General features: G+C 35.8%; 4 protein-coding genes across 4 annotated transcripts; 1 reads left to right on the top strand and 3 right to left on the bottom strand.

The window, feature by feature from the left end:
* Positions 1-4: 4 nt before the first annotated feature.
* Positions 5-2,748, bottom strand: LOC149734488 (lipid droplet-associated hydrolase-like). The gene is made up of 3 exons (XM_089880666.1): positions 2,077-2,748; positions 1,510-1,608; positions 5-950 (listed from the first exon to the last, which is right to left on the bottom strand). Exons 1-3 carry the CDS (start codon positions 2,746-2,748, stop codon positions 672-674), a joined length of 1,050 nt encoding a protein of 349 aa, XP_089736792.1. The 3' UTR covers positions 5-671.
* Positions 2,749-2,946: 198 nt separating this feature from the next.
* LOC149734487 (carnitine O-palmitoyltransferase 1, liver isoform-like) lies at positions 2,947-12,573 on the bottom strand. Its single transcript, XM_089880651.1, has 16 exons — positions 12,257-12,573; positions 11,926-11,962; positions 11,607-11,716; positions 11,060-11,176; positions 10,566-10,642; positions 9,768-9,898; positions 8,914-9,053; positions 8,482-8,674; positions 8,062-8,160; positions 7,472-7,606; positions 7,068-7,244; positions 6,293-6,453; positions 5,630-5,696; positions 4,921-5,100; positions 4,338-4,494; positions 2,947-3,801 (listed from the first exon to the last, which is right to left on the bottom strand). Exons 1-16 carry the CDS (start codon positions 12,457-12,459, stop codon positions 3,635-3,637), a joined length of 2,151 nt encoding a protein of 716 aa, XP_089736777.1. The 5' UTR covers positions 12,460-12,573; the 3' UTR covers positions 2,947-3,634.
* Positions 12,574-16,239: 3,666 nt separating this feature from the next.
* On the top strand, positions 16,240-16,935 carry LOC149734486 (uncharacterized). Its single transcript, XM_089880680.1, has one exon. It carries the CDS (start codon positions 16,333-16,335, stop codon positions 16,696-16,698), a length of 366 nt encoding a protein of 121 aa, XP_089736806.1. The 5' UTR covers positions 16,240-16,332; the 3' UTR covers positions 16,699-16,935.
* A 6,670-nt stretch (positions 16,936-23,605) lies between these two features.
* On the bottom strand, positions 23,606-24,697 carry LOC149734485 (uncharacterized). Its single transcript, XM_089880678.1, has 3 exons — positions 24,474-24,697; positions 24,152-24,371; positions 23,606-23,939 (listed from the first exon to the last, which is right to left on the bottom strand). The coding sequence occupies exons 1-3, from the start codon at positions 24,632-24,634 to the stop codon at positions 23,904-23,906; spliced, it is 417 nt and encodes a 138-aa protein (XP_089736804.1). The 5' UTR covers positions 24,635-24,697; the 3' UTR covers positions 23,606-23,903.
* Between the last annotated feature and the right edge of the window lie 2,569 nt (positions 24,698-27,266).

The raw sequence follows: 27,266 nt of genomic DNA, 5'->3' as shown, positions 1-27,266 counted from the left end.
GGCACCAATTGTTAAAATTTTTAATATAATTCGCAAAAAAACATTCAATAATTTGCATAGAACTTTAAATCAGTAAAGACATTACTAAATTTCGGCTTTGCAACATTTTTTTTTTAAATAGGATCGAAAAACCCAAAATCTTTAATAATTAAAAAAACAATTTACCTAATTACAAACATACATGAATAAAAAGGGATACTTAAAAACAAAACACAATATATTTTGATAATCTGAATAAATTATAAAAGATTGCATCAAATAACAAAATAAAATCTTTAGTTTAAACAGTGTTGCACAATTAAATATATATTTTAAACATGAAAGGAAACACTGGAACTATTTTACCCTGGATGGATCACTTTTACTGCAACAGAAAAGAATCTTTTTTTGTTTACTACGTAATTTCGTTATTATCCTATGAAACATTTTAATTTATTAAGCAAAATTAATGCTTATTTATTCTCAAAACTTTTTTAAACTATGAAAAGCTTCAGTTTAAACAGTGTTGGGCAATTAAAATAGAATTTAAAGACTGGATTCACTTTTAGTACAACAGGAAAAAGTAAACTTTGTAACATTTTAAATTAAAACAAAGATTTTAATCCCACAAATGTATTTTTAAAGGAATTATTTAAATAAAACTTTTCAGCTCATTTATTTTTAATCTTCCTTTAAATTATTTTGAAATCCTGACTTTTATTTTCCAAACTGTTTCCCTCAAACTCTTCCGACCACTCCGCCACTTTTTCGGCCACTCGATGGCTATGGGTGAGCACGAACGCATGGGGAATTCCCTGTTCCGCTACCTCGATATGCGAGCCAGTCACATGACCATATTTGGCATCGAGGTTTTCGTAGAACTCGATCGGACACCATTCGTCATGTGATCCGTAGTAGAAAATCAAACGATCAAGGAATTTTTCGACCAAATTGTCGTCTCTTTTATCAACCTGTGATGTCATAATGTGTATTGTTACATCATTTAAAATGCATTCATGAACCAATGAACGTAACTATAAATATATATATTGATATCTAAATATTAATGAAGTGATTGATTAGACCATTACTATTACATCTCCAGTCTTTAAACAACAGCTGACTTTCTCGTAGTGGCCAAGAAAACAGGCACAAGAAATGATAAACTGATACATAAGATGCAGGGTGTGGCAGGTTTAGCAGTATTATCAAGGCATGTCCTAATAAGTAAAGATCCACTTGGTGTAGCCATTAAATAAAGTCAACATAAAAACCATAATAGGTAAAACCACCCCTCAGAGAAGAAGGGGGGTGTGGCCAGTGGCGCAGCCATGGGGGATTCGGGGGTCGTGACCCCCCCCTTTTAAACCAAAAAAAAAATATTAAAAAAAAAAAAATTAAAAAATATCTTTTTTGAAAATGTTTTTGAATAAAACCCCCCCCCTTATTTTTTTTTCTGGCTGCGCCACTGGGTGTGGGTGTCATCAAAATCTTCAAAACGTAGGTTAAACACTAGATAAAGACACCCACCATATACATCTCCTGCAACCCCATATAAGTGATGCAATCCAAAACCTCCATCGACGGAAAGTTTTCCTCAATCGTTTCGTAAACAAATTCTTCTTTCGACTGAAAATAAAAGTTTTATAAATTTAGAATTTTTCAACGAATAAATTATGTTACTCTATTTATTTTTGTATTAAGAAAAATCAACATATAATATACATCTTAAAGTTAAGTGAATGCCAGATATTTATCCATATTTTAGACAACCCATTAGTGACCACTGGGTTGAAGCAATTGCTGTTAGGTGTCTTGCCCAAGGATACATACACCCACAATGGTAGCAGCGTCGAGCCTTTAACGCCGTAACCTCTGGTTACAACGCGAGCACTTTCATATTAAATTGACACATTACCAAAATGTCGTAGGCGCTAATCTTTTATAAACACAGGGGAGGCAGGGATAGTAAGATCCTGTGAAACAAATCTAACTTATTGGTTGTAATGTTTACTGATTATTGCAGTTTAGAAAATTCCAGGATTGGCCTGCACACCCTGCCACCCCAGGTTTGGTGCCTATGGTTCAACATCATACCTTCACAAACCAGGGTAATATCCGTCTAAACACCCACGTTGGTGTGTATGACGCCACCATGCCGGCAAACATGAACAACCATCTTGCATTGGTGAGTATAGGTGTCAACTTCTTGCCCTGGGGTGTCCACTGCATTTTCTCAATTGTTGGAAATAGTAGAACCCCCTTTTTAACTTTTTCCGGATATTTTTCTTGGATTTTTTCCATTATTTGGATAATAATGTAACAGCCAATAGAATGGCCCACTAGGACAACTTTTTCAGCGACAGGAAAAACTTCTTTCTGAAGAAAATCAACTTTTATTTCAATTTGTTTCTTTAAAGCAGCTTCCTCACGGTCAGGTTGCTGAAATTTCTGTTTTTCTAGATTTTCTGGCGGGCCGACACTCGGCAATTTAGAGTGGCCAGTATGGCTGATACCCCAAACGGGAATATTGGTTTTCTGGTGCAACGAATCAGCAAAATCCTCATAAAACCTCACACACCCTGGATTCCCAGGTATAATGAAATAAACCAACGGCAGTTTTTCGTTTAAATTCGTTCCTCCACATTTTAGGTACTTGACGGCAACTCCAGACTGATTTTTCCAGAAATATTTACATTTAGACGACATTATTAAACACCTGAACCTATTATAACCTAAATAAATGCATTTTAAAAGGTTACATACCATTTTAAAAGAACCAAAACAGATTGTAGTCCTTTTCCTATACTAATACTCATAGCATTAACGAGTTCCGCATAGCGGTTATAAAAATCTTTACGAACATCCGCTAACTGGCAGTATAAGCCCAGATGTACTACTGCTAACTAGCGGCGAAATATTTTACTAATTTAATCAGCAGGTGGCGCTACACTCAATACAAAAACATAGCTGAATATTTGTTTAATTTTTCAAGCAACGCAACACTTTTAAACGCATTTCAACAACAATTAACAATATTTTGTTCCAATTACTGCAATTAGACATCTGCTTACAAATAAACTCTAAAATTTAAAATATTTACAGATTCAAAAATAACTATCAATCTTACAGCATATTTTACAGTACAAAAAATAATTAAAGCACCAGTATTGGTGTGCATAATATACAGCGCACACAAAATATTGGGAAACTACTAAAAATTCAAATTAACAAACAAATTTACTCAAAAATACCAAAAAATGCTGAAATTAAAATTTAATACGTTTTTGAAAAATTTTAGGCTGAAAATTTAAAGGCTGAACTTTGGGGGCTAAAAAATTAAAAACTTAACAATTTTAAGTGTAATATAGTATTGTGGGGTAAGATTGAAATGGTTTAACAATCCTTTTTTAGAGTTGTAAGGATACATTTATATATTCTGTGATATATTTTTTTCCTACAAAATGGGACGATAAAGAGGAATGGAAACACGGACCATTTTGCCCCAACCTACTAAAATAATTTTAACTTCACAAAAACTGCTTAAACTTTTAAAATTGCTTCTTAAAGTATAATAATAAGAATCTTCCCTTTACCACAAAACCCAAAATCCCCAAAATTTAAAAAATTTGTTTGTTTTTTTTCAGAAAAAACATCACTTGTCTCCTTTCCCCACACTCCCATTTGTTTCTTGGTTGGATTTCTGTTGATTTCCTCCCGCCAACAACACCTGGAGGTCATTAACGGCCCGTTCAATGTTTTGCCCAAATTTCAACGAGTTTGTTTCCGAACAACTTTTGAAGCTTGTAATCAAGAAATGAACTGGAAGTGGAAAAATATTTCATGTTAAAGTTATGTGACTTTTTTATGTTGGCTTCATACTTTCCTATTCTCAATGCTAACCCATTTGTGAGCGCTGTCATAGCTCATACCACGGATTCTATCACAACAATATACAATAACTTAATGGCACCAAACAAATTTATTCTATATATGTTCGATATGTGAGCGCTGTCATAGCTCATACCACGGATTCTATCGCAACAATATATATAATAACCTAATGGCACCAAACAAATTTATTCTATATATGTTCGATATGGGTGAAGCCTATGGCGACGCACCAAAGGACCTGTTTTAGGCCAGAGTTGATCAAAAGTCGTAATAATTGTAATTGTTGTTACAATATTAATCACCCACAAAGTTACATACGTGGTAACTTGTAAGCAGGCACGAGGTGTATGAAACGGAACACCTGTGTTATAACGACTGTCATCGCCCGCCATGCGAGGATAAACAAGTTCCATTCATTAATTTATTCACTACATGACAATGTTTGTATCATATTTCCCACCAACCTTTATTTTCTAGCATGAAGTAAGACACCCCGTACCCGTCCACTCGTTGTGCCCCGAATCCGCCCCCTATGGGGTCCGTTGTCGATATCTTCCCGATAACGGGGTCGTATCGTAGGGGTGATTGGGAGGTGGAGAGAAGGTCGGACTCGTAGAACGGCTGTGGGGGTTTGGGTTACAACAAGGGTTTTGTAGGGGTTAGAATGGGGGTTTTGTGGGGGTTAGAATTGGGATTAGAATATTTTGGAGGTTAGAAGGGTTTTGTTGGGGTTTCGATATGGGTTAAGATAGGGGTTTTATAGGGGTTACAATGAGGGTTATGTTTTGCGATTAGCGTGAACAATGCTTGGTGTTAGAACTTGTGGTTCTATATATTCTACGTACGTGAGGTTCTATAGTGAAGTACTAAATAAGACTTGGGTATGAAGACTATTAACCAAACATTAGGGAAATTAAATAAACTTAAAAAAATAAGATCAGTAAACACTTAATACTAGAGATTGAGAAAGTGTTTGGTGTATATTAGTCCACTATTTCCAAAATACACAAGATATACACCAATGTTATTTTTAAAAACCCCACAAACCTTAAGTTTAAACAACTCCGGCACATTCCCTGTAAACTTTCCAGCAAAGTAAAGTCCCAGTAGGTGGCGATCTACAGCTCTACCGTTAGTTGCGTCAAACTTGTACGTGGTCTGATGTTTTATCGCAGATTTTAAGTGTTTGATCTTCACAGAGTCAGGGACAGAGGGGTCGTCAAAACACTGTTGTTGGAAGAAAATTGGAGGAAATTGAAAAATTTTAAGAAATTTGAAAATTGTTAAAAATTTAAAAATTGTAAGAAATTGAAATATTGTTAGTTTTAAGTATTGTATTGGAAAAAAGTATTGGGAAAATTTGAAAAATTAGGGAATACAATTATTGGGAAAATAAACAAAATTTGGGAAAATAAACAAAATTTAAAAAATTGGAAAAATAACCGAAATTGAAACAGTTTAACTTGTTCTAAACGGGTGATCTAAATGCCTTCAGTCAGGCACACCATGGGGCTGGGATCAAGGACAGAGTCGGCAGGTAAAAGGATCACTAATGTAGCAGAGAGAAAGTATTAATCCAAATTAATACATGGCTGAAAAATATCCTTTATTTTAGGCCACAGCTGGCGCGCTATGCTGCATGACTTTAACCATTTAGAATAGAATATATTAATGGACTAACTGATAAAAGATACAGCTCAACAATATCTATTTTGAAAAATATAAATGAGAAATCTTACAAATCCCCAGTAACTACCTTAGTGAAAGCGACTGAATGTTCAGACACCGGACGTATTGTCTCAGTTCGACCGTATTTAAATAATCTGAAAAGAAGAGATGAAAGTTTGATTTAAAGGAAGTGTGGAGTTCATTCTATATGGGTGATGTCTTATGGTCGAGCAAGCCGTGTCTACTGGAAACCAGAGTTGGCTGCTAATTACCCCAACACCAAATGGGTATGCGGTCTATAACGAGCTCTGGTCAAATGAGATTACTTTACAGGTGTTTTATTTTAATCTGCAATGAATTGCGTTGGGTACAGTTTGGGACTAAGTGTTTAGGCTATGAGTTTTTTCGTACTATAGGGTTAATCTATTCTATATGGGTGAGGTCTTATTGGTGAAGCATGTCACCTCTTATGTAGTTGGCCCGATATGTAATGAGTGACATGGCCTATAATAGAAGCTTTTGTTGTTTCATTTAATCTACAACGATTGGTTGTAAAGGTTGAATTTAAAGCAAGGGTGGGGTTCCTTTCTTTATGGGTGAGGTCCTAACTGAATGCATGAGTTGTATATAGTGTACAGCCAGTAGGATAAGCATTTAGTTATTCAGGTGTTTGCTAGTATAGATTGAATGGTCTATAACACCACACATCAACGAACCTGTTTATGCTGGTAAAGCCATCTAAACAGAATACCTTGTAGCCGCAGTTTCGTAAGTTTTCGGCGTAATTTTCCGTTCCCGATAAAACGCTAGTTGTAGCGCCATCTGTAGGAAACCATCGGGACTTAATTTCATTTTCTTTGCGATTCCTTTTCCTTTGTTCATGTAGTAGACACATGCGTCGACGTTGTTCGCCTGTTTGGTATAGGGTGTTATTGTACATGGCATCATATAGTAGTGTCGGGAAGACGGGACAACATAAATGTTATATGGTTGGTTTGCAGTGTGGGGGAAAATGGGACACCTTTAGCACATATTATCCAAATATCCTGATTGTGTTTTAAACAATTAACAACGGTCTATGGGAGTCGTGAAGAAAAAGTTTTATAATTGCTTGAATTTTCTTTGTTTAGCACCAAATGGGACAATAAAATAAAAACGTGTCTCATTTCCCCCACTCTCCTATTTATGATAACATACGGTTGCAGAAGTTGTTTTGTAAAATACATAGTCGTAAAGTGATGCCAAATGGCAGATAAAACGTAATAATATATAGTATAACTGCAAGATATAGTTAATATATAATATACTGATCTCTTTGAATACGATAGCAAGGACAAAAATAATTAAAACGACAAAGAGAAGTGAATCAGCAGAAAAACTACAGTCGTTATAACTATAATCAGCAGAAAAACTACAGTCGTTATGTTATAACATTTAAAAAAGGTCAGTTCAAAAGCCTGGAAAAATCAAACAATATAACAAAAATCTAAAATCTAAAAAAATTAAATAACATCAAAATATCCCACCAGTTTATCCCATTCAGTTTTAATGACCGCGATTTCATCTTTAAACTCGGTGAGATCCCATTTAAGTTGACGAGGGTCATGGAGGGTGAGATGGGTGGGGGGTCGGGGGTCAACGGGGTCACCATGGACATTATATTTACAATGAAACAACGTGTACTCCCACATGCGCCCGCCGAGCTGCGAGAATATATTGTTTGTAAGGGGTTTGTAATAATATATATACATTTTTATTAATTTAAAAAAAAAAAAAAACGAAAACCAGATTAACCAAAAATAGATGATACCGGTATCCTGTATTTTGTATTATGGTAGATATTACCTTACAAACACATGATAGAGGTATTGGTTCGCAGGCAAATGTAAACCACTAACATGGTATACATCACCACACTATAATGACTCACAGTAGCTTCCGAAGTTGAATGTTCCACGTTGAATCCCATCGCCCCGTTCTTATTCACAATAAAAGTAAACGATTTGTCGAACCAGCGGTCGTATCCGTTGCCGGTGAGGTAAGACGCGAACTCCTCGCTGTGGTTCTGTGGGGTTATTTGGGGTTAATATTCTTAATGAGTGAGAATTGGGTTTAGTATTGGGGTATAGTACATATCACATTGAAATGGGTTACTTTAAAAAATGTTAACGGGTTATTCTATAACTTTTTACCTTGGCTGTGTGGGGGTTAATGGGGATTTGGTTTAAGTTACAGAGAACATCACATCGGGATTGTTTCCTTAGTTTTATTTGTGAGGGGGACGATAGGTTTCTTTATATGAGTGAGCTAAACCTCACATGATCCTTTATAAAATATTGGTAAAATTATACGTTGACATAAAAAACATATACACACCATAGAAAACATATACACACCATAGAAAACATATACACACCATAGAAAACATATACACACCATAGAAAACATATACACACCATAGAAAACATATACACACCATAGAAAACATATACACACCATAGAAAACATATATCACCACACCTGTGGGGTATCTTCACTGAGCACAAAACAAAACGCGGAACTTTCTACGATGTTTAAACTTTCCATGTTGGTTCGGTTTACCAACATTCTGTTGCGAATCTGTGGAGAAGAATGAGATGAATGAATGTAACTTACTTTATCCTCGCGTGGCTGGAAAATGACAGTAGTTATCACACAGGTTTAACACCTCGTGCCAGCTTACGAGTTACCATGTATGTTACTTTGTGGGTGATTATTTTTTTGGGGGGGGGGGTTTTTTTTATGCATGGTTGATAATTTGTACAACCCATTAGAAACCACTGGGTTGGAGCAATTACTGTTAAGTGTCTTTCCCAAGGACACATACGCCAACAATGGTAGCAACAGCCTTAGGACTTTCAGAACGATAATAATATTCACTCTCACATAGAAATAACATACCCTGGCCCACCGAGTTCTCTCCGTTGTCGTAAAAATTGATGGGTTTTGAATTTCACCTTCGACCTTTAACCCCATGAGGTCAGCATCCTCCATTATGACCTTAAGTTGACCCTGGATCTCGGTCGGGGTCAAAAAAGTTCGTTTCCCCTCGGAATCCAAAACTTTGAGGTCAAGTTTGTACATCAGACCTTTTCTGTTGGTTTATTACATAATTATAAATATTACTGTATTTTTTAAAACCAATAGCGAAGATCAAATTGTTAAAACAACAAAAGAAAGGGCATAAAAACAACAGTCGTTAAAACACGCTATGAATAAAAACTACTTGGGTAAAAATGTTAAATAAAAGCGTGGCTGCCAAACCTAATACACTTATAACTCATACAGCTAACACTCCCATTATGACATTTACATTTTACGTTCCATAATTACCTGAATATGATGACATGTGTGGAGTTTGGAAACCTTTTCATTTCATCGATGGTTTCACCGGGTATACGAGTTGTAGCGCACAAGTATCGGTATCGATCGCAACATATGGGGACGATGTTCTGTATCATCATACCTGCTAGCTGTTAAGGGGGGTTGGGGTTGTTAGGGGGTGTATTGATATATTCTATATGGGTGAGGTTCTTGTCGAGGACCTGGGGTCTAGGCCAGAGTTGGCCCATTACCCCAACATTGTATATGCACATTCTATTCTATATGGGTGAGGTCCTACAGTGAGGCACGCCATGGGACCTGGGATTTAGGCCAGAGTTGGTCCATTACCCCAACATTGTATATGCACATTCTATTCTATATGGGTGAGGTCCTACAGTAAGGCAAGCCATAGGACCTGGGATTTAGACCAGAGTTGGCCCATTACCCCAACATTGTATATGCACATTCTATTCTATATGGGTGAGGTTTTACAGTGAGGCACGCCATGGAACCTGGGGTTTAGCCCAAAGTTGGTCCATTACCCAACACCCAGAAACATAATAAAATATAACGTTATTTATGTACAAGATCAAACTAATTAAAACAACGAAGAGAAAGAAATTAGCAGCAAAAACATTCATAAATACTACTTGGAGAAAAGTATGAGATAAAAAAACAATGTTTTATCTTAAGAAGATACTTTTACACCAGAGAAGCAAATTTATTTATGAGGTGTATTTAACAGCAAGAACAATTGGCTCTTAAAAGACAAAAATTAAACTTTGTTACGTCGATGTCTCTCATATTTTATCAGGGTTTTACACCGAAGCACTGAATTTATTCACGAATCAAACCAAACCAACCGATCCATTGTTTATCTTCCCCATGTACTCCATGAAGTAATAAATACAGTTGGCCATCTGGCTGAGTTGGTTGGACCGTGGGTCGTTGTATTGGAACGCTCGATCACCGAGGCAGCAATAGTTGGAATGGACTGTGAGGGATTGGTTTCAAGTTTGGATAAAACGAAACCTACCAAGCAGTGGCACAGCCAGAAAAAAAATAAGGGGGGGGGGTTAATCAAAAAAATTTTAAATAAAAAAAAATTTTAATTTTTTTTTTAGCTTATAATGTGGGGTTGCGACCCCTTAACCCCCCCTAGCTGCAACACTGCTGCCAAGTGTGCACTATGCACATGTGCGTAATGCACAACACTTATCATATGAGATAATGTAGGTTAGTTTGGTTTAAATTCAAGTACGCGAAGTCAGAAAATAAAAATAAAATACTTACAGAAAAATAAAATGCTTAAATTTTTTATGCAGAAGTTCATTTTATAAATTTATTTAAAGAATTTGTGTTCAGGCAAGCAACAATTTTTGGTTGTCATTTTAATAAACAGATATATAGTGGGGCGGGAGAAGACACTACACCTTTAGCACAAAATATATAAATATCCTGATCGTGTTTTAAATAATCAACAACGGTCTATGGGAGTCGTGAAGATAAAGTTTTATAATTCTTTGATTGTTCTTTGTTTACTACTAAATGAGACGATAAAATACAACGAAAATGTGTCCCATCCTCTCCCACCCTACTATATATAGTTGATTTGCTATAGTAACACATGCATGTAACTTCATTATATATATAATACATACCAGGTAAAGGTCCCCTGCTTCCAAGGTAAAGATATTTATTCCAAAGTTCAGCCAGCCAATTCTCTGTCTCGTCGTATCTAGAACAAACAATCAATCCAAACAAGTTCGTTACTATGTTTAAAGGTCGCTTAAAGGTCGTTCGAAGTTCGATAAAATCGCTGATGAATAAACATGGACTTGAACCTTCACTTAAAAATATTGACAGCGCTTAAAAGTGACGATAAACATTCAGCGCAAAAAGGAAAATATAACACTTTTTACAGAGTTACATCATATAATGCGTGTCCATTTTAGACCCATTTTAAACAGGACTTAACAATTTGGTATTTCATTTATAATCAAAAAACTATTCTTGAATAAAAACAGTAGGCTATGTACATGTGTCTCTTCTGGTATTGCAGGAAAAACACTGGTATGTATAATTAAAATTCACGTTTTTTCCAATAAAACTGAATATTACGTTACTCTTTTTTTTCTTTTTAAAAATATTTTACCGCTTTTCCAAAACTTTTTGTAGCTTTGGACCTTCGTTTTTCCGGAAGTCTTCCATTGTTTCGGAAACTTTCTTGAACTCTTCGTCGCTAAGCAACGGTTTAACCATCGTCAGGGTTCTGGAATTTATAATAAAGTTTGTAATTTGCAAAAAAAATGATAATAAATATATATTATTAGAAATAAAATAATCGAATATACAAATATAGGTGCAATTAATAAATAACATTTTGAAACAAAAGTAAAATTCTAATAATAGCCTATTTTAGATAAAATATAATGTGATTTATAATAATAAAGTTTGTTATTTAAGAAAAAAAAAAAAAATTATTATTTATATAGACCATAATAGATTATATAAAAATATGTATGTATATTTAGAATAAATTAAAATCTTTATAAAATATTTTAAGCTGCACTTACAATTTAAAAATGTAATCAAGAAATTTTAGAATATAATTAAAAATACTTATTAGTCCCAAATTAGAATAAATACTAGTTTGATAACAAAGTCTTTTAAAAGTTTTATTTAAATGTTAAAATACAAACTTGTCACATGTGTCATCCAGTTTTGGCAAGGGATATTTAGGGAGGTATTTTTGGAGTTGGAACAGCTTTACGTTCTTCGGGATTAACAGCTTTAATAGAATCCCCCATGCCTGTGCAAATAAAAGAAGTGAAACTAAATCACTGGCAACATATTTTAATACAAACATAATAGTGTAGCGTTCAAATGTAAGCCCCGCAAACTGGTGTGCTATAAAACTTATCATAATCTCTGTTTTAAAACTATGGGTTGGGGCATGTCTGCCCAATCGTGCTCCTTTGACCAACAATAATTGAAATATTTGTTACTGTTAGTTGTTACCTTTGTTTTAAAGCTGTGATGGTCGTACATCCATTCCCTGCAAACAATAAGCATTGTTAATATTTATTATGACATCATAATCTTACAAAACCAATGAAATAGACGAATCAAGGCCGTACAACATCATGGGGCATACATTAATAACACTAACAGAGCTCAAAACAGTCCATTACAAGGGTCAGGAAGCGAAGATTAAGGTGCCGGTAAAAAACACTTGAAAAGTGTCAGCAAAACCCAATACACAACAGTAAGACATAAACAGTCCAGAATAAATTAAGATGACCGAATTTAAACAAATATTTTTTAAACAAACATAAAAACCTTCCACCACCTGTATTCAAGCAACTTCCTTATCAGTTCCCACTTCAAGAATTTCAAAAGGAAATAAAACCCAACGACCACCCCCCCGCCAACCAGTGTGCGGATAAGTTTGTCGTTCACTCCACTTAACCCCGGGATAATCGACATTGTCATAACTCCGAGAACAATAGGAATAACAAAGCCCATTATGATGTTCCATGTTTGATTCGCCATCACAATCGAACTTGTGATGTCACAATCACAATTATGATGTCACAATATTGGACCTATTTGAAGTGTTAAGGCTGGAAACCTATCATTAAGTAAACATAGATAGTTAAACTTCCATTAGAATATGTATAATACAATAACACACCTACAAACCCATACATATAAAAAACAAACAACCTGTACAGAGTTAGCTTAGCAGCAATTAAAATAAGGAATTTGCAGCCAAACAACAGTCGTTAAAACACACTATGGCCTTATGGGTAGAAAATACTTAAGAAAAAGAGTGAAAAAAAGCGTGGCTGCTAAACCCAATACACTTATAACTCAGACAACTAACACTGCCGTTATGTCATATACATAAATACACACAGACATATATATAACTAATAACGTACAGTAACATATTAATAGCCGCATCCTTGCAAACACATAAACCTATCAAACAGGGCATATAGGTTCACCAAAATATATCTAAATATGGTTGTTTAAACACTTTGTTGGCTTACTAACTATTATAACCTTTGGACTGCGGCAACAGATTTAATAGAGTTACGAGTTATGCTGAAAAAATATTCCACTTCATTTCATACTTAAGTATGTTGTATGTATGATGTCATTTATAACGTCATATTTATTTAACTTTCAATAATCACAACAACTTGTTTTGACAACTTTTTTATAAATGATTTTAAATCGATACATTTAAGTAATTTAATTTTACAATTAAAGTGATTGTTTTATTATTTTCTATAAGTTTTATCACCAATAATTGAAGTACAAACAGTTTGGATGCATATCTTGCTAGCTGGACTGCAGCATTATACACACACATAATATTGATACGCTTAAAACATAAAATAGCGTGAATGGCGTCATAATATACTAAAATATATGGGCCGTGACGTCATATGTTTAGCAAAATAAACGAAAATTTCGCAGTTATACGTTACTATATAAAACTAACATTCTGTATTTTAGCGTCTTCTATGATTTAATATTCTTAAACTGCAACTAAAAACATGATTTAGCTTTTAATTTTATTAAAACAACACTTTAGAAAAAAATACACAAAATCTCGATTTTGTTTTCCAAGAAAAGTCGTTTGGTGCGAAAATTTTGCCTAAGGCATAATAAACAGTCACTACGTTATAATATCTATTCGCTATACACCACATTATGCAGCGAATAAAGCATATACGTCACACGTGCAAATTCTAGAATAAAATTTGAATTTTAAAAATAACATTCGGGTCCAAAGTCCAATATTCTGAATCGGGTAAGCACCTTACGTTTACAACGGTTCGTGTAAAATTTATTTGTATTTATATGGGTATATGGGTACATATTTTATGAGTTAAATCTGATTTATCGATTTGAAAACGGCAGCGAAGATTAAATTAATTAAAACAATAAAGAGAAGGGAATTAGCAGAAAAACAACAGTCGATAAAATACGTTATGGGTAAAAACTAATCAGGTAAAAATGTCAAATATTTAAACACGAATTTTATAATTTACACTTAAACTAAAGGAATTATAGTTAGATTTTTGACTCTATGCTGATTTAACTGCAAATTTAAACTTTAGAGTTAAAATAAAACATCTACAAATATGCACTTCGCTCTCAAAATAAGAAAACCGATCGAATTTTTCATCCGTCAGATGATGCCCAAGAGCCAATTTTTTTGCTTTAATTTAAAGGAAAATAAATGAATGACGTCACATCGATTGATGTTCGATTCTGTTTATTATAATTCCCGATTACATTGTGACGTAATAAATTATTCAATTGTTATCCTTTGTCAAAACAATTCACATTAAACGCGAACAACCGATCCTTAGTTCTCAAACGTCATCGACTGTTACGTCACAGTCGTAAAACAGCAAACAATCGTTTTCCCACCCGCGAAACATCTGCCGCGTTTTCAGCGACTTTTCCCACGGAGTTATAACCAAGGAACCCCCCTGAAGGACAGGAGGTCCCGGGACTAATTATCGACCATTGAAACAAACAAAGTGATTTCCACTCCTGTTTGCCCCGGGATTATGGTTAACTGTGGTCAGTTAAATAGGATAAGTTATTGGGTTTTGTTTTTAAAACGGGTGAACACGCTTTTATTAAACTGTGGGTAAGCAGAATATAAAACCAAGGGTTTTTTTTACCGTAACGTGTTTTAACGACTGTGAATTTATCGCTGCTAATTCCCCTTACCTTCTTGTTAAGCATAAATAATCGGATTGGGTTAAAAAGTAAAATAAACAGACCACGCATTTTTAAAATGGTAAAAAATGTTTGACATCATAGTGACGTCATGCTTACGTCATGAAACGCCATACCTCGTTGGAAATTAGAAATTTCCTGTTAATCAGAATTTTCTGATTGTTTTTCGCGCTTTCGTGTTTACATACTCGATTGTCATTAAACATCCTTCTGTGACGTCACAAACAACTTTGTGTTATCGCAAGTGTCAACAATGAATGAACTTTGTTCTGAACAGCGGACGCGATCGACGCGATTGTGGCTCCAGACGTTTCAGCTTCGAAGCCAAAATAACAAATATTGCAACTATTACGTCACAATCAAAGTGATTGTTTCGATTATTTTCGAATTCGTTCAATTGTTTCCTGTGTTCTAGAATATAAAGATGTAGAGGTCGCGACCTTTTTCGGCATGTAATGCACATTATGACGTCACATATATATATTTATATATTTACCCTCTCGTAAACGACAGCGAAGATCAAATTAATTAAAGCAGCGAAGAGAAAGGATTTAGCAGCAAAACAAAAGTCGTTAAAACACGCTATGGGTAAAAGTATATAATGAAATTTATTGTTTAAAAGTTGTGACTGCTAAACACGCATATACAGTTTGCTGCAAAATTTATTTAAAAAAAACTATTTTGCATTATTTTACAAACAATTTGTTTGAGTTTATTTTGTTAACGATTCGATTCGTAACGGAAATAATGGTCGATATTATGACAAAACAATCGTGGAGTTTAAATCTCAAATCATAATACCCATTATTGGGTAATATAAATAATCGTGACGTCATAATACCTTGTATCAACATGAAGAGAATTCGAAAACATGAGTCATCTTACCCCAACCTAGTATATTGCTTACGATAGCGAAGATCAAATAAATTAAAACAACGAAGAGAAGAGAAGCAGCATCAGAACTACAGTCGTTAAAATACGATACAGCAAAAAGTTTTACAATTTTATTATTTAAAAAACGTGGTTGCTAAATCCAACATACAGTTTAAATCAACTCATATTGAGTAGTATCGTATTTAAATATAAGGAAAAATTATGTTATGCAATGTGATGTCATAATACACATTATATACGCAGACAAAGCTTTCTCGAATTCGAAATATCTTTTTTAATGGATTCGGAAGTTGGGTTGAATTCTCGAACTTTCAAATAAAGCGTCTCGAACGCGAACTTTTAAATAATCACGTCCAATTAACGATTAGCGCGGTTGTTGTAAAACTGCACCCGGCGTCGGCAAGTCTGCAGCGAATTCTGTTCTCACCGTTTTATCTCCTCGCAGGTGTGTAGGGGCGCCTGGCTGTCTGGGCGACCCGGTGCGCGCGATTTTCGCGGTTTGTTTTCCTTTGTGGGCGAAGCTACAGGTGCGCGGTGGCGACAACGCGGCGCGTAGATGTGACAAACGGTTTGCTCCAAGGAGAGGCGGTAGGAGAAGGAAAGAAACAAAGGAGAGAGGTGAGAGTGAGAAAAAGAAAAAAGGGAAGTGGCGTGCAGGGTATATAACGGGACGCGCGACCACAGTTAGTCACAAATCTAACAGCAGTTGAATCAACTTATTATTATTATTATTGAAGCTGTGTTATTTACTTACAAAGAAAAATGGTGAAGTCATCAAGCGCAAGATCAGCATCGAGCTCTTTGAGAAAATCTGCGGAGAAATCGCATTCAATTCGCCGCCAAAATCAAGAAGATTCCGGGGTGAAAGAACTTCTGTCTAAACTTAATTCGATCCTGCCTTCGACGAACGGAGAGCTTTCAACATTGGATATCATGCAGAACGCAATCTACTACATCCAGGACTTGACCGAAATACTCGGGAAACCAGATTCGGACTCGTCATCAAACGAATCCGAAGACGAAAAAGAAAACAAATCGTTCTCGGGAGAAAATGGGTTCGTCGGCGGGAAACCAAGCCACTTCAACCCCGCGGCGCAGTCGACTTTTCTCCCGACCCCAGTATGCTAAAATGGGAGGCTACGAAGCTGATGTTATCTAAGAGAATCCTCATGATGGGAAATCATTGCAGCGGAGAAGATGCTACAAGGGGTGCCTTCAAAGTCGTTTCGGCCTCAGCGCCGTGCGTAAAAGTGCCTTGTGCTAATTTGTGACGTCATTTTAGTGCCTTTAACTGCGTGTCTTGCAGTAACATGTGATTGTGTCGTAATAACGACTGTGAATGAATAAATGTAACGATGGAATTTATATATTTTGTGTTCTGTATCAAACACTAGGCCAAAACTAGCTTCAAAGTCGATTTTTTCAAGCAGTGTTCTTAATCTTTAGAGATCAAAAAAAAAATATCAACAGCCAAAAAACGCAAGGATTAGGAAAGGTTTTAAAACACGGTTGTATATGATCTAGGGTTTAACTTACCAATCAAGAGAATAAGTCGGTACAATTGAGGACTCACATTTCCAAATCGTTAAAATGCTGATTTAAAAAAAAAGACTCTAAATCTTAAGGGTAACAGAGCAAATCCGGCGCAAATCCTAAGTCTTTTAACGAGGACTTCACCCATATAGAACAGAAACCGCTCATAAAGTTTATAATTAGGGTCATTTTAACATAGTTTTAAGTATAACCCGCTTTAGGGGTTGGTTTATTTAAACCCAACCTAGAGAAAGTTAATTAGTTCTAGAATCTCAAGACCTTTAATTTCGGATGCTATAGCAATAAATGACGTCATAATGGCCCAGACAATAAGACTCCATCGCACCTGAAACCCTCAGGCTGTTACGTCACATAGGTCACGGTTGATTGCGGATTCGATTCACAATTACGACGTCATAATCGATGAATAATAATAATGAAACGCGATTGTTTTATCTTTTGCGTTTTACTATGACGTTGAAGACTGTCATAATTAAACACAAACACTTTGCCGAATCGCGAAAGAACAAACGAAAGTTTTAGAATCGAAACTGAAACTTTAGGGTTTGCGATAACAGAAATGCGTTCATTTTTATTGCGTGATATACAACTTATTCAAGTTTTATGCAACTTAATTTAAGTAACGAAATTCTGTCCAAATGCCCAAGATTAATAATTCAAATCACGAAGAAATATTCGGATATTTGCCGGATTTTTTACATTAATATATTTACAAAAGCGAAGATCAAATTAATTAAAACAACGAAGAGAATGGAATTATAGCAGCAAAACATGCTAGGGGTAAAAACACGTAAAAGTTGTTTAAAAATCGTGGCTATATAGTACATAGAATAATACCGTTCGTATTATTCTGAAGCGTTTTAGATTAATTGAAGATTTATTAACAAGCTACTTTTAAAAGGGGAAATAGTTTATGGACGAACGGTCTATGATGTCATAAACCTCTTTGTGTTTTTAACAAACGAGTTTGAGGCGGCCAAACATCTGGGGAAACTTCAACGGATAACTCGTGTCAAATGAGCCTGAAATTTTAACCTAAGATAAAGAAAGAAACAAGGAAAGAGAAGAGTGGGAGGAGCAGACAGGCAGGCGTCAGTAGCCACCTGCAGAGAGTGAACACGTGCAACGCCAGTGCTGCCGGATGTTTTAGAAATATTTGCACCAGTGTTGCCGGGTATTAGTGATTCCAATAGAATAAAGTTCCAAAATGTTTCCTTGATTTACCGAATATTTTTAATCGTATTGTTAAGAGTTGTATTTTCAAAACTTTAACAAATTTTAGTTCGCAAAAACAGTTCCCAAGTATTATAAACAGTTTAAACTGAGCGCGTTATTAAAAGTACCTTGTTTTACCGCCATTTTTCGCCCATTCTTTCTTCGCAAAGTATTCGAAACGGAAACACGAAGCTCCAATTTAACCATCTTAACCCATAATATACATTAGCAGTTGTATAATAGGGTTTACCAATGTAAATGTCATGTAGGGCAACCTACGCGTTGCGGCTTGTTCATTATATACCCGGAAACGGACCGGAAGCACGATTTAGGGAACATGGGATATTAGGTGATCAAGGCGTCCTATCTTGCCCCATACTATATAATAGCAAGTAGGTAGCGGTATTTACTAATGTGCATATCATGCAGCGCAACCTACGCGTTACGGCATGTTCGTTATAATACCCGGAAACACTAAAAGTCTTATAATTTCTACCGGAAAAAACTAATTTATGGTTTGATTCCTAGCATAGAAATAATAAACCTTGTATAAAACATAGAAACCGTATAACATATCACCTGTTCCGACACCTGTGACATTTGTTTCTTGAAAAATTAAAAAAAAAAAGATTATATAACACAGGTGCTTTTAACAGGTGGCATGTTGTATTTATGTTATTTTCAAACTTCGGGATTCTTTCTTTTGAAAAGTCTACAAGAAATTTTCTCACAATTTTATAAAATGTGGTCTAAAAAAAACGACGTTTTGACATCGTATTTGTACGGGTTCGAGGCTCCATAGACCGTTGTTAATTGTTTAAAATACGATCAGGGTATTTGGATATTATGAGCTAAAGATGTCCCGTCTTACCCCACCCTACTATATATTTTGTATATATGTGTTCGGGTTAGGCTTTCGTCGATTTAAACGAAACAAAAGTGAATCTATGATTTTAGTTTTTAGGGAGTGGCAATGTGGGCGTGGTTTGTGTGTATTGTTAAGTTCAAAGTTCCAGAATGATGATTTCCGATTCCGCGCGTCGTGCATTGTCACGTCATTATACTAATCGTTGATGCATCGGTCATGTGACCAAATATTTACCGCGATTTCGACGCCAGCGCGATCGCTCAACGTTGGGTGGGTTCGGTAAATACGGCATTGTGAGGCCAGACTGGATGGCGCCTGCGCACCTGAGAGCAAACATGAGGATAAGAGGGGTGGGAGAAAAGAAGAAACAAGGAAGGAGCAAGGAGGGTTGAGGAGAAGGAAAGAGAAAAGGGAGAAGTGGGAGGAGAGTGGGAGAATAAAAGAAACAAAGAACAGTTTCGTTTTGTGAGATTTAGGATTACGGCCAAATAAAGGCGATTATGACAATTAAATATAATCGCGTTTTTACTTTAAAAGATTTTACCGCGGATTTTATTCCAAGGTTTGTTCAATACACAGTGGCTCGCCATAGCGGCGACAGTTATGACGAAACAAAGGACTAATACGCCAACAATGGTAGCGCCAAATTGGACGCGATTTAAAGAAGACAATATTTCGAATTTAAGCCGATGAAAAATAAAATTAAAAAAAATATTAAAAATTTAAAATAAAATAAATCGAAGCCGAAGCGATCCAAAAAAACTTCAATTTCAAAATCGCGGTGAAAGCGGCCGTTGTTTGTGACGTCACAGAGGATCGACAATGCCGGGTGCTTCTCGAATGGGAACCGAAGTTGAAATACCTCGCAGCAGATGGTGAGTGGATGGGAAAATCGTGAAGCAAATAAACCACTCTGTTTACGTAACAGTGGACACTGTGACGTCACAGGCGAATCTCACTTAGGTGACTTTGTAAATATTTGCTCCAATTTTTTAAACTTTTATCGATTCAAGAAAAATCGAATCTACAATTCCATTGTCGCTAACTTCACACGCTTGTGACGTCATAATGGTTTAAATTATGTTCTAGAACAAGGTGCTTATGAATAAATCCGAAAAGTCGATAATTATGAGAAGTTAAACCGCTCAAACGCCCCTTGTGTGACGTCACAATCCACGTGTGGCAACGTAACAATAGCCGCTTATCGCGCGCGTACCGATTATGACACAGCGATTTTAATTATTCATGAAAACTAGAATTTTCCCACCAGAACAATCGATAAACCGCGATAAACGACTTTGATTGTTTAAACAATGAACTGATTCGAAAATCAATGAATTCACGAAATATGTTTTATTTTTTTTTCTTTATTTTTATTTTACCTTTTAAATAAAAACTTTTTTAGGTCTTTTTCTAATATCGTGCGACGCGCGAATCTTTATCCTTATTTGGAATTGTCGAATGATCAAACAATAATCGATTGTGACTTAATAATTGGTGTCGCGTCGACGTCTCGAATCATCATCGGTGCTTCCAACGGATATCGGCGGGGAATGAAGGGTCGGGGGGCGGCCGGGATCCCGAATCCCCCCGAGGGTTCTAGAGCGTGAGAACAATCGAGCCGTTTGTGACATCACAGGCGAGCAGGTGCCGGGCGTGTGGGAACAAAACGCGAAAACGCGATAATCGCTGTTATTGCGATTCAGAACGCGACGCGCGCTTTTTACATCGGGATTACATGCGTTCATCATATTTTCGTTAACTTTGTTTATCCCCGCCCTAACTTTACATGGAAAACATAAAAAAGAAACACCCCGATTATAGGAAAGCTCATTGTTACGTCATAATAAAAGAACAAAGAAGACGCACAATACGCGATTTGCGTAAAATAAACTTTTGTATTTAGAAGATTTTGTAAATATTGAAATTATGACGTAATAATGAATGAAGAAGCTTTTTTTTGTTCGGAAACGCAGTAAGTTACGTCATAGTCGTTATTATTGGGCAACAAGGGGACGTTGTTTCGTAACAGCGCGTGTTAAACGGTTTGGAATTCCGATCAATATTCGGCGGGAAATTGTCGCCGAATTCCCGGCGGGGGAAACTTAAAATACCCGATGTCTGGCGGGGCGTGGGAAAGAAGCTTCGAGGCAGCTGGTACGCGGGTGGGAAATCTAAACGATTCATTCAATTTTCGATTATGATGCATGAATTAGGAGACACTGGCCATTGTGCGGAAACAAACGGTCTCTATCACGTGTTCAATGTTGATTGTTTTGTCATAACATGATGTATGACATCATTATGACGTACTTTATCATGAATATTAATCCAAATCTTCATTCAACATAAAAATCATATTTTATTCTTAGGCATGACGTCATTTAGTTACGGGGATTCCCGTATTTATTATTTTTGTAAATAATATGTTAATTTTAAAAATTTATGCTAAAAAAAGAAATCTATTTTATTGTTAAGTGTTAACAGTTTTAATATTGTTGGTTTTAATTTAATTTTATCATTTTCTAAACTATTTGATGTAAAATTTTAAAGTTTTAGCTATAAAATATAAATACGTTTGTTGTATAAATACAGTGATAAAGTTTTATTACCTTTACTTTTTCTTTAATCTTTTATTTTATTTTTACAGTTTATTATTACTGCGAGGTTGTAGTTTCAAATACATTTAATTAAAGTTAATAAATTAATGTTTTATTCCAGAGGAGTCGAAAATATAATTTCACAATATACCTGGTAGCAGAAGTAACATTTAAAACAAGGCTAAAAATAACTTGTTACCCACAAGGGGGCATAACAATAGTCATGTTCATTGAGTTAACTTAATAATAGACACTAGAGAATTTAAGGTTTTAGAATATGACGTCACATCGCGATTTTCGCGTTGCCGCGTTTTCCGTGAGAAAATACGTCCCAGCACCTGCCTATGGATGGAATCGCTCTCTTGGGGGGAGGGGGCCGCTAAACGACCGCCATTGCCGCCCTTTCTGTTTGTGACGTCACACGGATGGTCTCTTGTGACGTAACATTAGTTGTGAGAAAACAATAGCGATCGAACAAGGGCGGTTTATGACGTGGAAGTGTGTATGGGGATGGAAGTCGTAAAAAGATAAAACGGAATAATTAGTTGCGCTGTGAGGTCATAACCGGTACAGTGACGTCATAAAAACTTCACGCGCGGCGGAAATAAGTTTGAACGATTGTCCATAATTCTAAAACTTCTAAGAAACCGAAACAAACAACGTATTGTGACGTCATAACGGTAACTGTGCGCGAATAATCGCGATAATGCGTATTATGACGTATAATGTATTGTAACCATGGGAACACAAACTTAATTGTTTGGAGGGAGTGTAATTGTTACGTCACAATCCCGTGATAAACGTCATTATTCGATCACGAGATTTAACAGAAGCGATCGCGATGAACGCGGTGGTTGTGACGTCACAGTGCGGTATTCAAGCGAGCAGATGCTATTCGTGTGGGAAAGTTGTTGAATCTATTATCGATAACAATCGCGTTTGTTACCCAACACATCAGGTTCTATGTCGTAACAATGCAACAACAAATCTAAAGTAATCCTCCGCGCAAGTAAATACGACCCCGAGGTCAATTATATTCATCCGCAACAACGGGCGCAGCAATTAAAGCAATAATTGGCAGCCAACTTAAACATGGACCCGCCTAACCCCGACTAAGCTTAAGCTTAACAGAGCAAAGCTGAAGTGTTTAAAACGCACGCTGTGTAGTTTATTGCATGGGAGGGCAATCTCCACAGGGTGGTTGTTTATTAAATAAAATAAAATCAGCATTTTTTGGAATTAAGTATAGGAATGAAAAAGTATTTAGTGTGTAACGGATTTGGGGTAAGATGGGACACCATTTTAATCTAATTTTCGTTCCATTTGGTAGTGAACGAATTGTTAAAATCACGGTCCAAAAAACCGCGTTAGCGAAAGTTAAACGAAAATATGGGATAAAAATGACAAAACGACAGTCATTAAAACTCGCTCACGGTTAAAAACATTTTTTGTTGTTTGAGTTTTGGTCTTTTATTAGTTCCACAAAAGGGAAAACCCCTGGTATGAAAAATTTCCTAATCGTGTTTTAACATTAGCAACGCATTTTTCGGAGCATTTAGGATGCGGTTATATGTTTGTCTGTTTAACCTTCGTATTTGAGCGCACAAGTGCGTCGAATATTAAAACGAAATTTCGGTTTCGTTTGTTACGTCATAGCAATCGCGATATAACGCGAAAGTCGCGAGCTGCATTATTTGTTTGTTCTTTTCAGTTCCAAAAACAACTTGTATCCTAAAAGTTCAATATTTTCCGCCTTTTATTTTCCCTGACATATATAATAATGACGTCACAGAGTACATTGTTTGTTCATAAACTCGTTTATTCGGTAAGGCACAACTTGGCGAACGTCAAGCTCATGGTGGCAAAATATAAAATTTCTATTTACAAGATTTATCTACACAGTATACATATTTACAAAGGAAGGCATAATTATTGACGAGTGTTACGTCACAAGGCCACTGTTACGTCATAAGACCATTGTTACGTCATAAGGCACTGCTTGTTCCGCTTGAGGTATCTCTTATTTCGTCACTTCCGTCCAAACGGAATGATTATTTCGTCACAAATGTTTAAAAACATTTTTAACTTGTGTGGATTCACTCTCGCGTTCTGGAATTGGAATTATTGCATTCCTGAAATTGAAAAAATCGGTTAATTATCGGTAAAACAAGAATTATTTAAAGAAATTACCCATTTTTAAACAAAACCAGCAATATTACTTTAATTATTAAAAAAAATAATAGAAAAAATAATTTATTTAGTAAAACATATTTCTTACAAAAAAATGGCTATAGTTTTACTAAGTTATATATTACGTCATAAACCCTAATATGATGTAACTTACCATGTTTGTGACGTCACGGAAGGATGGTTTTGCCAGCGTCTTATTGGTCGCTTGCAGAAGTTGTTTTCTCACGTCGTCTTTATTGTCATCAGGTATCGTTTCGTTCAACATCTGGTGAAGTTCGTTTATATAGTCGACTGCTTTCAGTACGATGTCCAGACCTGTCAAGGGTCGTTGCTGGCAAGATGGGATCACTTCTCGAAGCTTTTTGTACAGAGTTCTGTAAATAAATAAATGGTTAAAATAAAAATCTTAAACAAATGTTAAAATATTTTGTAAAATTTAGTTATAAGAAGATTTTTTAAAATAAATTTTAACTTACTTTAATTCTTGTTTTTCTTTGATTTTCTTGATTTCGCAATTTTTCTTGGAACTTTTTACACCGACGTCATTGCATCGCGGAATAACATTAATATTTGCTGTTCTGTAAATTGCAGCGGTTGCTGGCCGAATAGTTTCTTTGATCGGGCTCGCTTTAACCATTTTTGCAGATATATATAATACTGTAGAAGCTTTGACTGTAATGTGAATAAATATTGCGACGCTCGATATTTATACTCGCTTTGCTTTTTTCTTTCCCTTTTTTTCTCTCATTCTCCCACTCTTTCCTACTCGTCACAATCCACTTTCTCTCACTCCTGTGACGTAACAATCGATAGTTATTTGGAGCTGCTCTCAAAGGAAAACAGTAACAAATAGAACAACGGACGCGATAAAATAAAGAAAAACGCGGTTCTCGCTGTGTAGTAACTTTTACAACCAATTTAATCTTCCCCAAAACGCTTGTTAATTCAGCGGCACTATTGTACTTTCATCTACAAAGTAATACTAGCGCTCATACGAGTTTGAATTGAATTATGACATCATAATACCATGTATAACGCATAATGCATGCATTGCAATATCTGGAATCCGATTCTATTAATTAAAACGGAAAGATTTTACAAAATCTTATCAAATTATAATCTCCGTATAAAAGCTTATATTATTTCTAAGCAACCCGTGATTGTTAATCTGTTAACATCCGGGCATATATGTATATTACTGTGGGGTAAGATGGTTACCGTGTCCAATATTTCCTAATCTTATAGTACTGTAGGGGAATATGGGACACATTTAGCACACATTATTCGAATATCCTGATCGTGTTTTAAACAATTAACAACGGTTTATGGAAGTCGGGATTGGGGGTACGGTTTTATAATTCTTTGAATGTTCTTTGTTTACTACCAAATGGGACGAGAAAATAAACTGAAAAGGTGACCCATCTTCCCCCACCCTACTATATATTTTAACAATTAACTTCTCTTTTAGGTCCGTGAGAATACAAGTATACAACTTGGGGAATATTATTTGTTTATTATAAAGTGGGACGAAAACAGGAAATAAAAACTTATATATCGTTGAATTTCCCTCTTTGCATATTTTATCGCAACGTGGCCATGTATGACGTATAAGCATGTGTGACGTAGCTATGCGTGACGTAGTTGACCGCATATTCAAATAAAATCAGCCTAATAAATATAACACCCCTGTGTTGTTTATAACGCATACACGTTAATAGTAAACACAAAATGCTGAAACTTTGTATAAATTACTTTTAACTAGTAAGTTTTATTTTTAACAAGTAGTAATGAACTAGCTGTTATAGTTTTCTTGTTGTATTTCCCCGGTTTGACAACACTGTGTAAACCAAACCAGAAGTTCCAGCCCCGAAGTAATTATAGAATCAACAAAAGTCAACTTTCTAGTTTTGTGACCTATCAATCAAAGTTGTTGACTAATTACTGAGAGTTGGGCGGTAGTTGGTGGTTGTTGGCGTGGGAGAATGTGTATTCGTGTTTCCCCATGGATAGTTAACCACCTTATACACGTGCGCATGCCCCGAGTACATGTTGTATCGCAAGACGCGATACTCTAACTAATTAACGATAATTTATGGACGAATTTTAACACAAACTGCGTAAAATATGGGTTTTACAAATTTGTTGTGTCGCAAATAAATGCAGAGGTTCCAATTGTGCTGTCTCTTCTTATGTTTGGGTGAAACGTAATAAAATCAAGGCCTATATTGTAATAATCAAGGCTTAAAATATAAGTACACTGTTTGTTGTTTATCCCACGAACCGGTACACTGTTTGTCGTTTATCTCACGAACCGGTACACTGTTTGTCGTTTATCTCACGAACCGGTACACTGTTTGCCGTTTATCCCACAAACCGGTACACTGTTTGTCGTTAATCCCACAAACTGGTACACTGTTCATATTTTATACCTTCTACCGTTTAAATGCAAATTCATTTATATTTTGAAAATAACAGAAAAGTTTATTTATTCAAAATAATATCCAAGACCGTTTACCAAGATATGGCAGCGTACTAATGGGCCATTACAACAGCGAGCGACAAAAAAAAAAGAGTCCGTACAATCATTTTGCTATCTGCTGGATGTCTAATAGCAGCTCCGGTAATATCGACAATAAAATTATTTGTAAAGGTCGTAATGGTTAAGTAATTTCGGCAAAACATTGGTCGCTACGACGCCATCTCTGGCGCCGGACTGACGACAGAAAATATGAGAGTAACTTGTAAGTAGGGGTATTAGGAAAACATGAACGCCCATTAGTATTGTACTGGGCGACTAACTGGCGACGTAGCTTAGATCCTATAAGCCCTGGGTCGTAATAGGTGTGTAAGCTTAGACCATAATTGCATGTTAAGCCTTGCGCTCATGGGCGTTTGTATACTGCGTGAAAATCTGCGACGTTTTGGCATTGTCGCAAATTTTCACGGGGTTGATGTATTTTGAATGGGTTACCGGTATTTCGACGTCACAGACGTAAGACAATGGCATTGTAGCGGTGCAGCGTATTCTCACGGTTGGTGTATTGTACACGAAACAATATAGACGCTTGTGACGACACAATATACCGCGTTACTAGATTCCAAACAACAATAGTCAACGCGTATGTTACAATGAACACCTGTTCATTATAAACACTGGAATAAAATCAACAAAAACGTCACAATAAAAATATCCAATCAATTCGACGGTGGAAACTCGAAAAAGAAAATACTGCACCAAGATAAGTTTTAAAAACTTTAGAAAAAATATT

This window comes from Ciona robusta, chromosome 7 (assembly GCF_009617815.1).
Source record: "Ciona robusta chromosome 7, ASM961781v2".
Taxonomy (NCBI): domain Eukaryota; kingdom Metazoa; phylum Chordata; class Ascidiacea; order Phlebobranchia; family Cionidae; genus Ciona; species Ciona robusta.
Note: the sequence above shows the minus strand (reverse complement) of the source record. Positions and strands in the feature narration are given on the sequence as shown.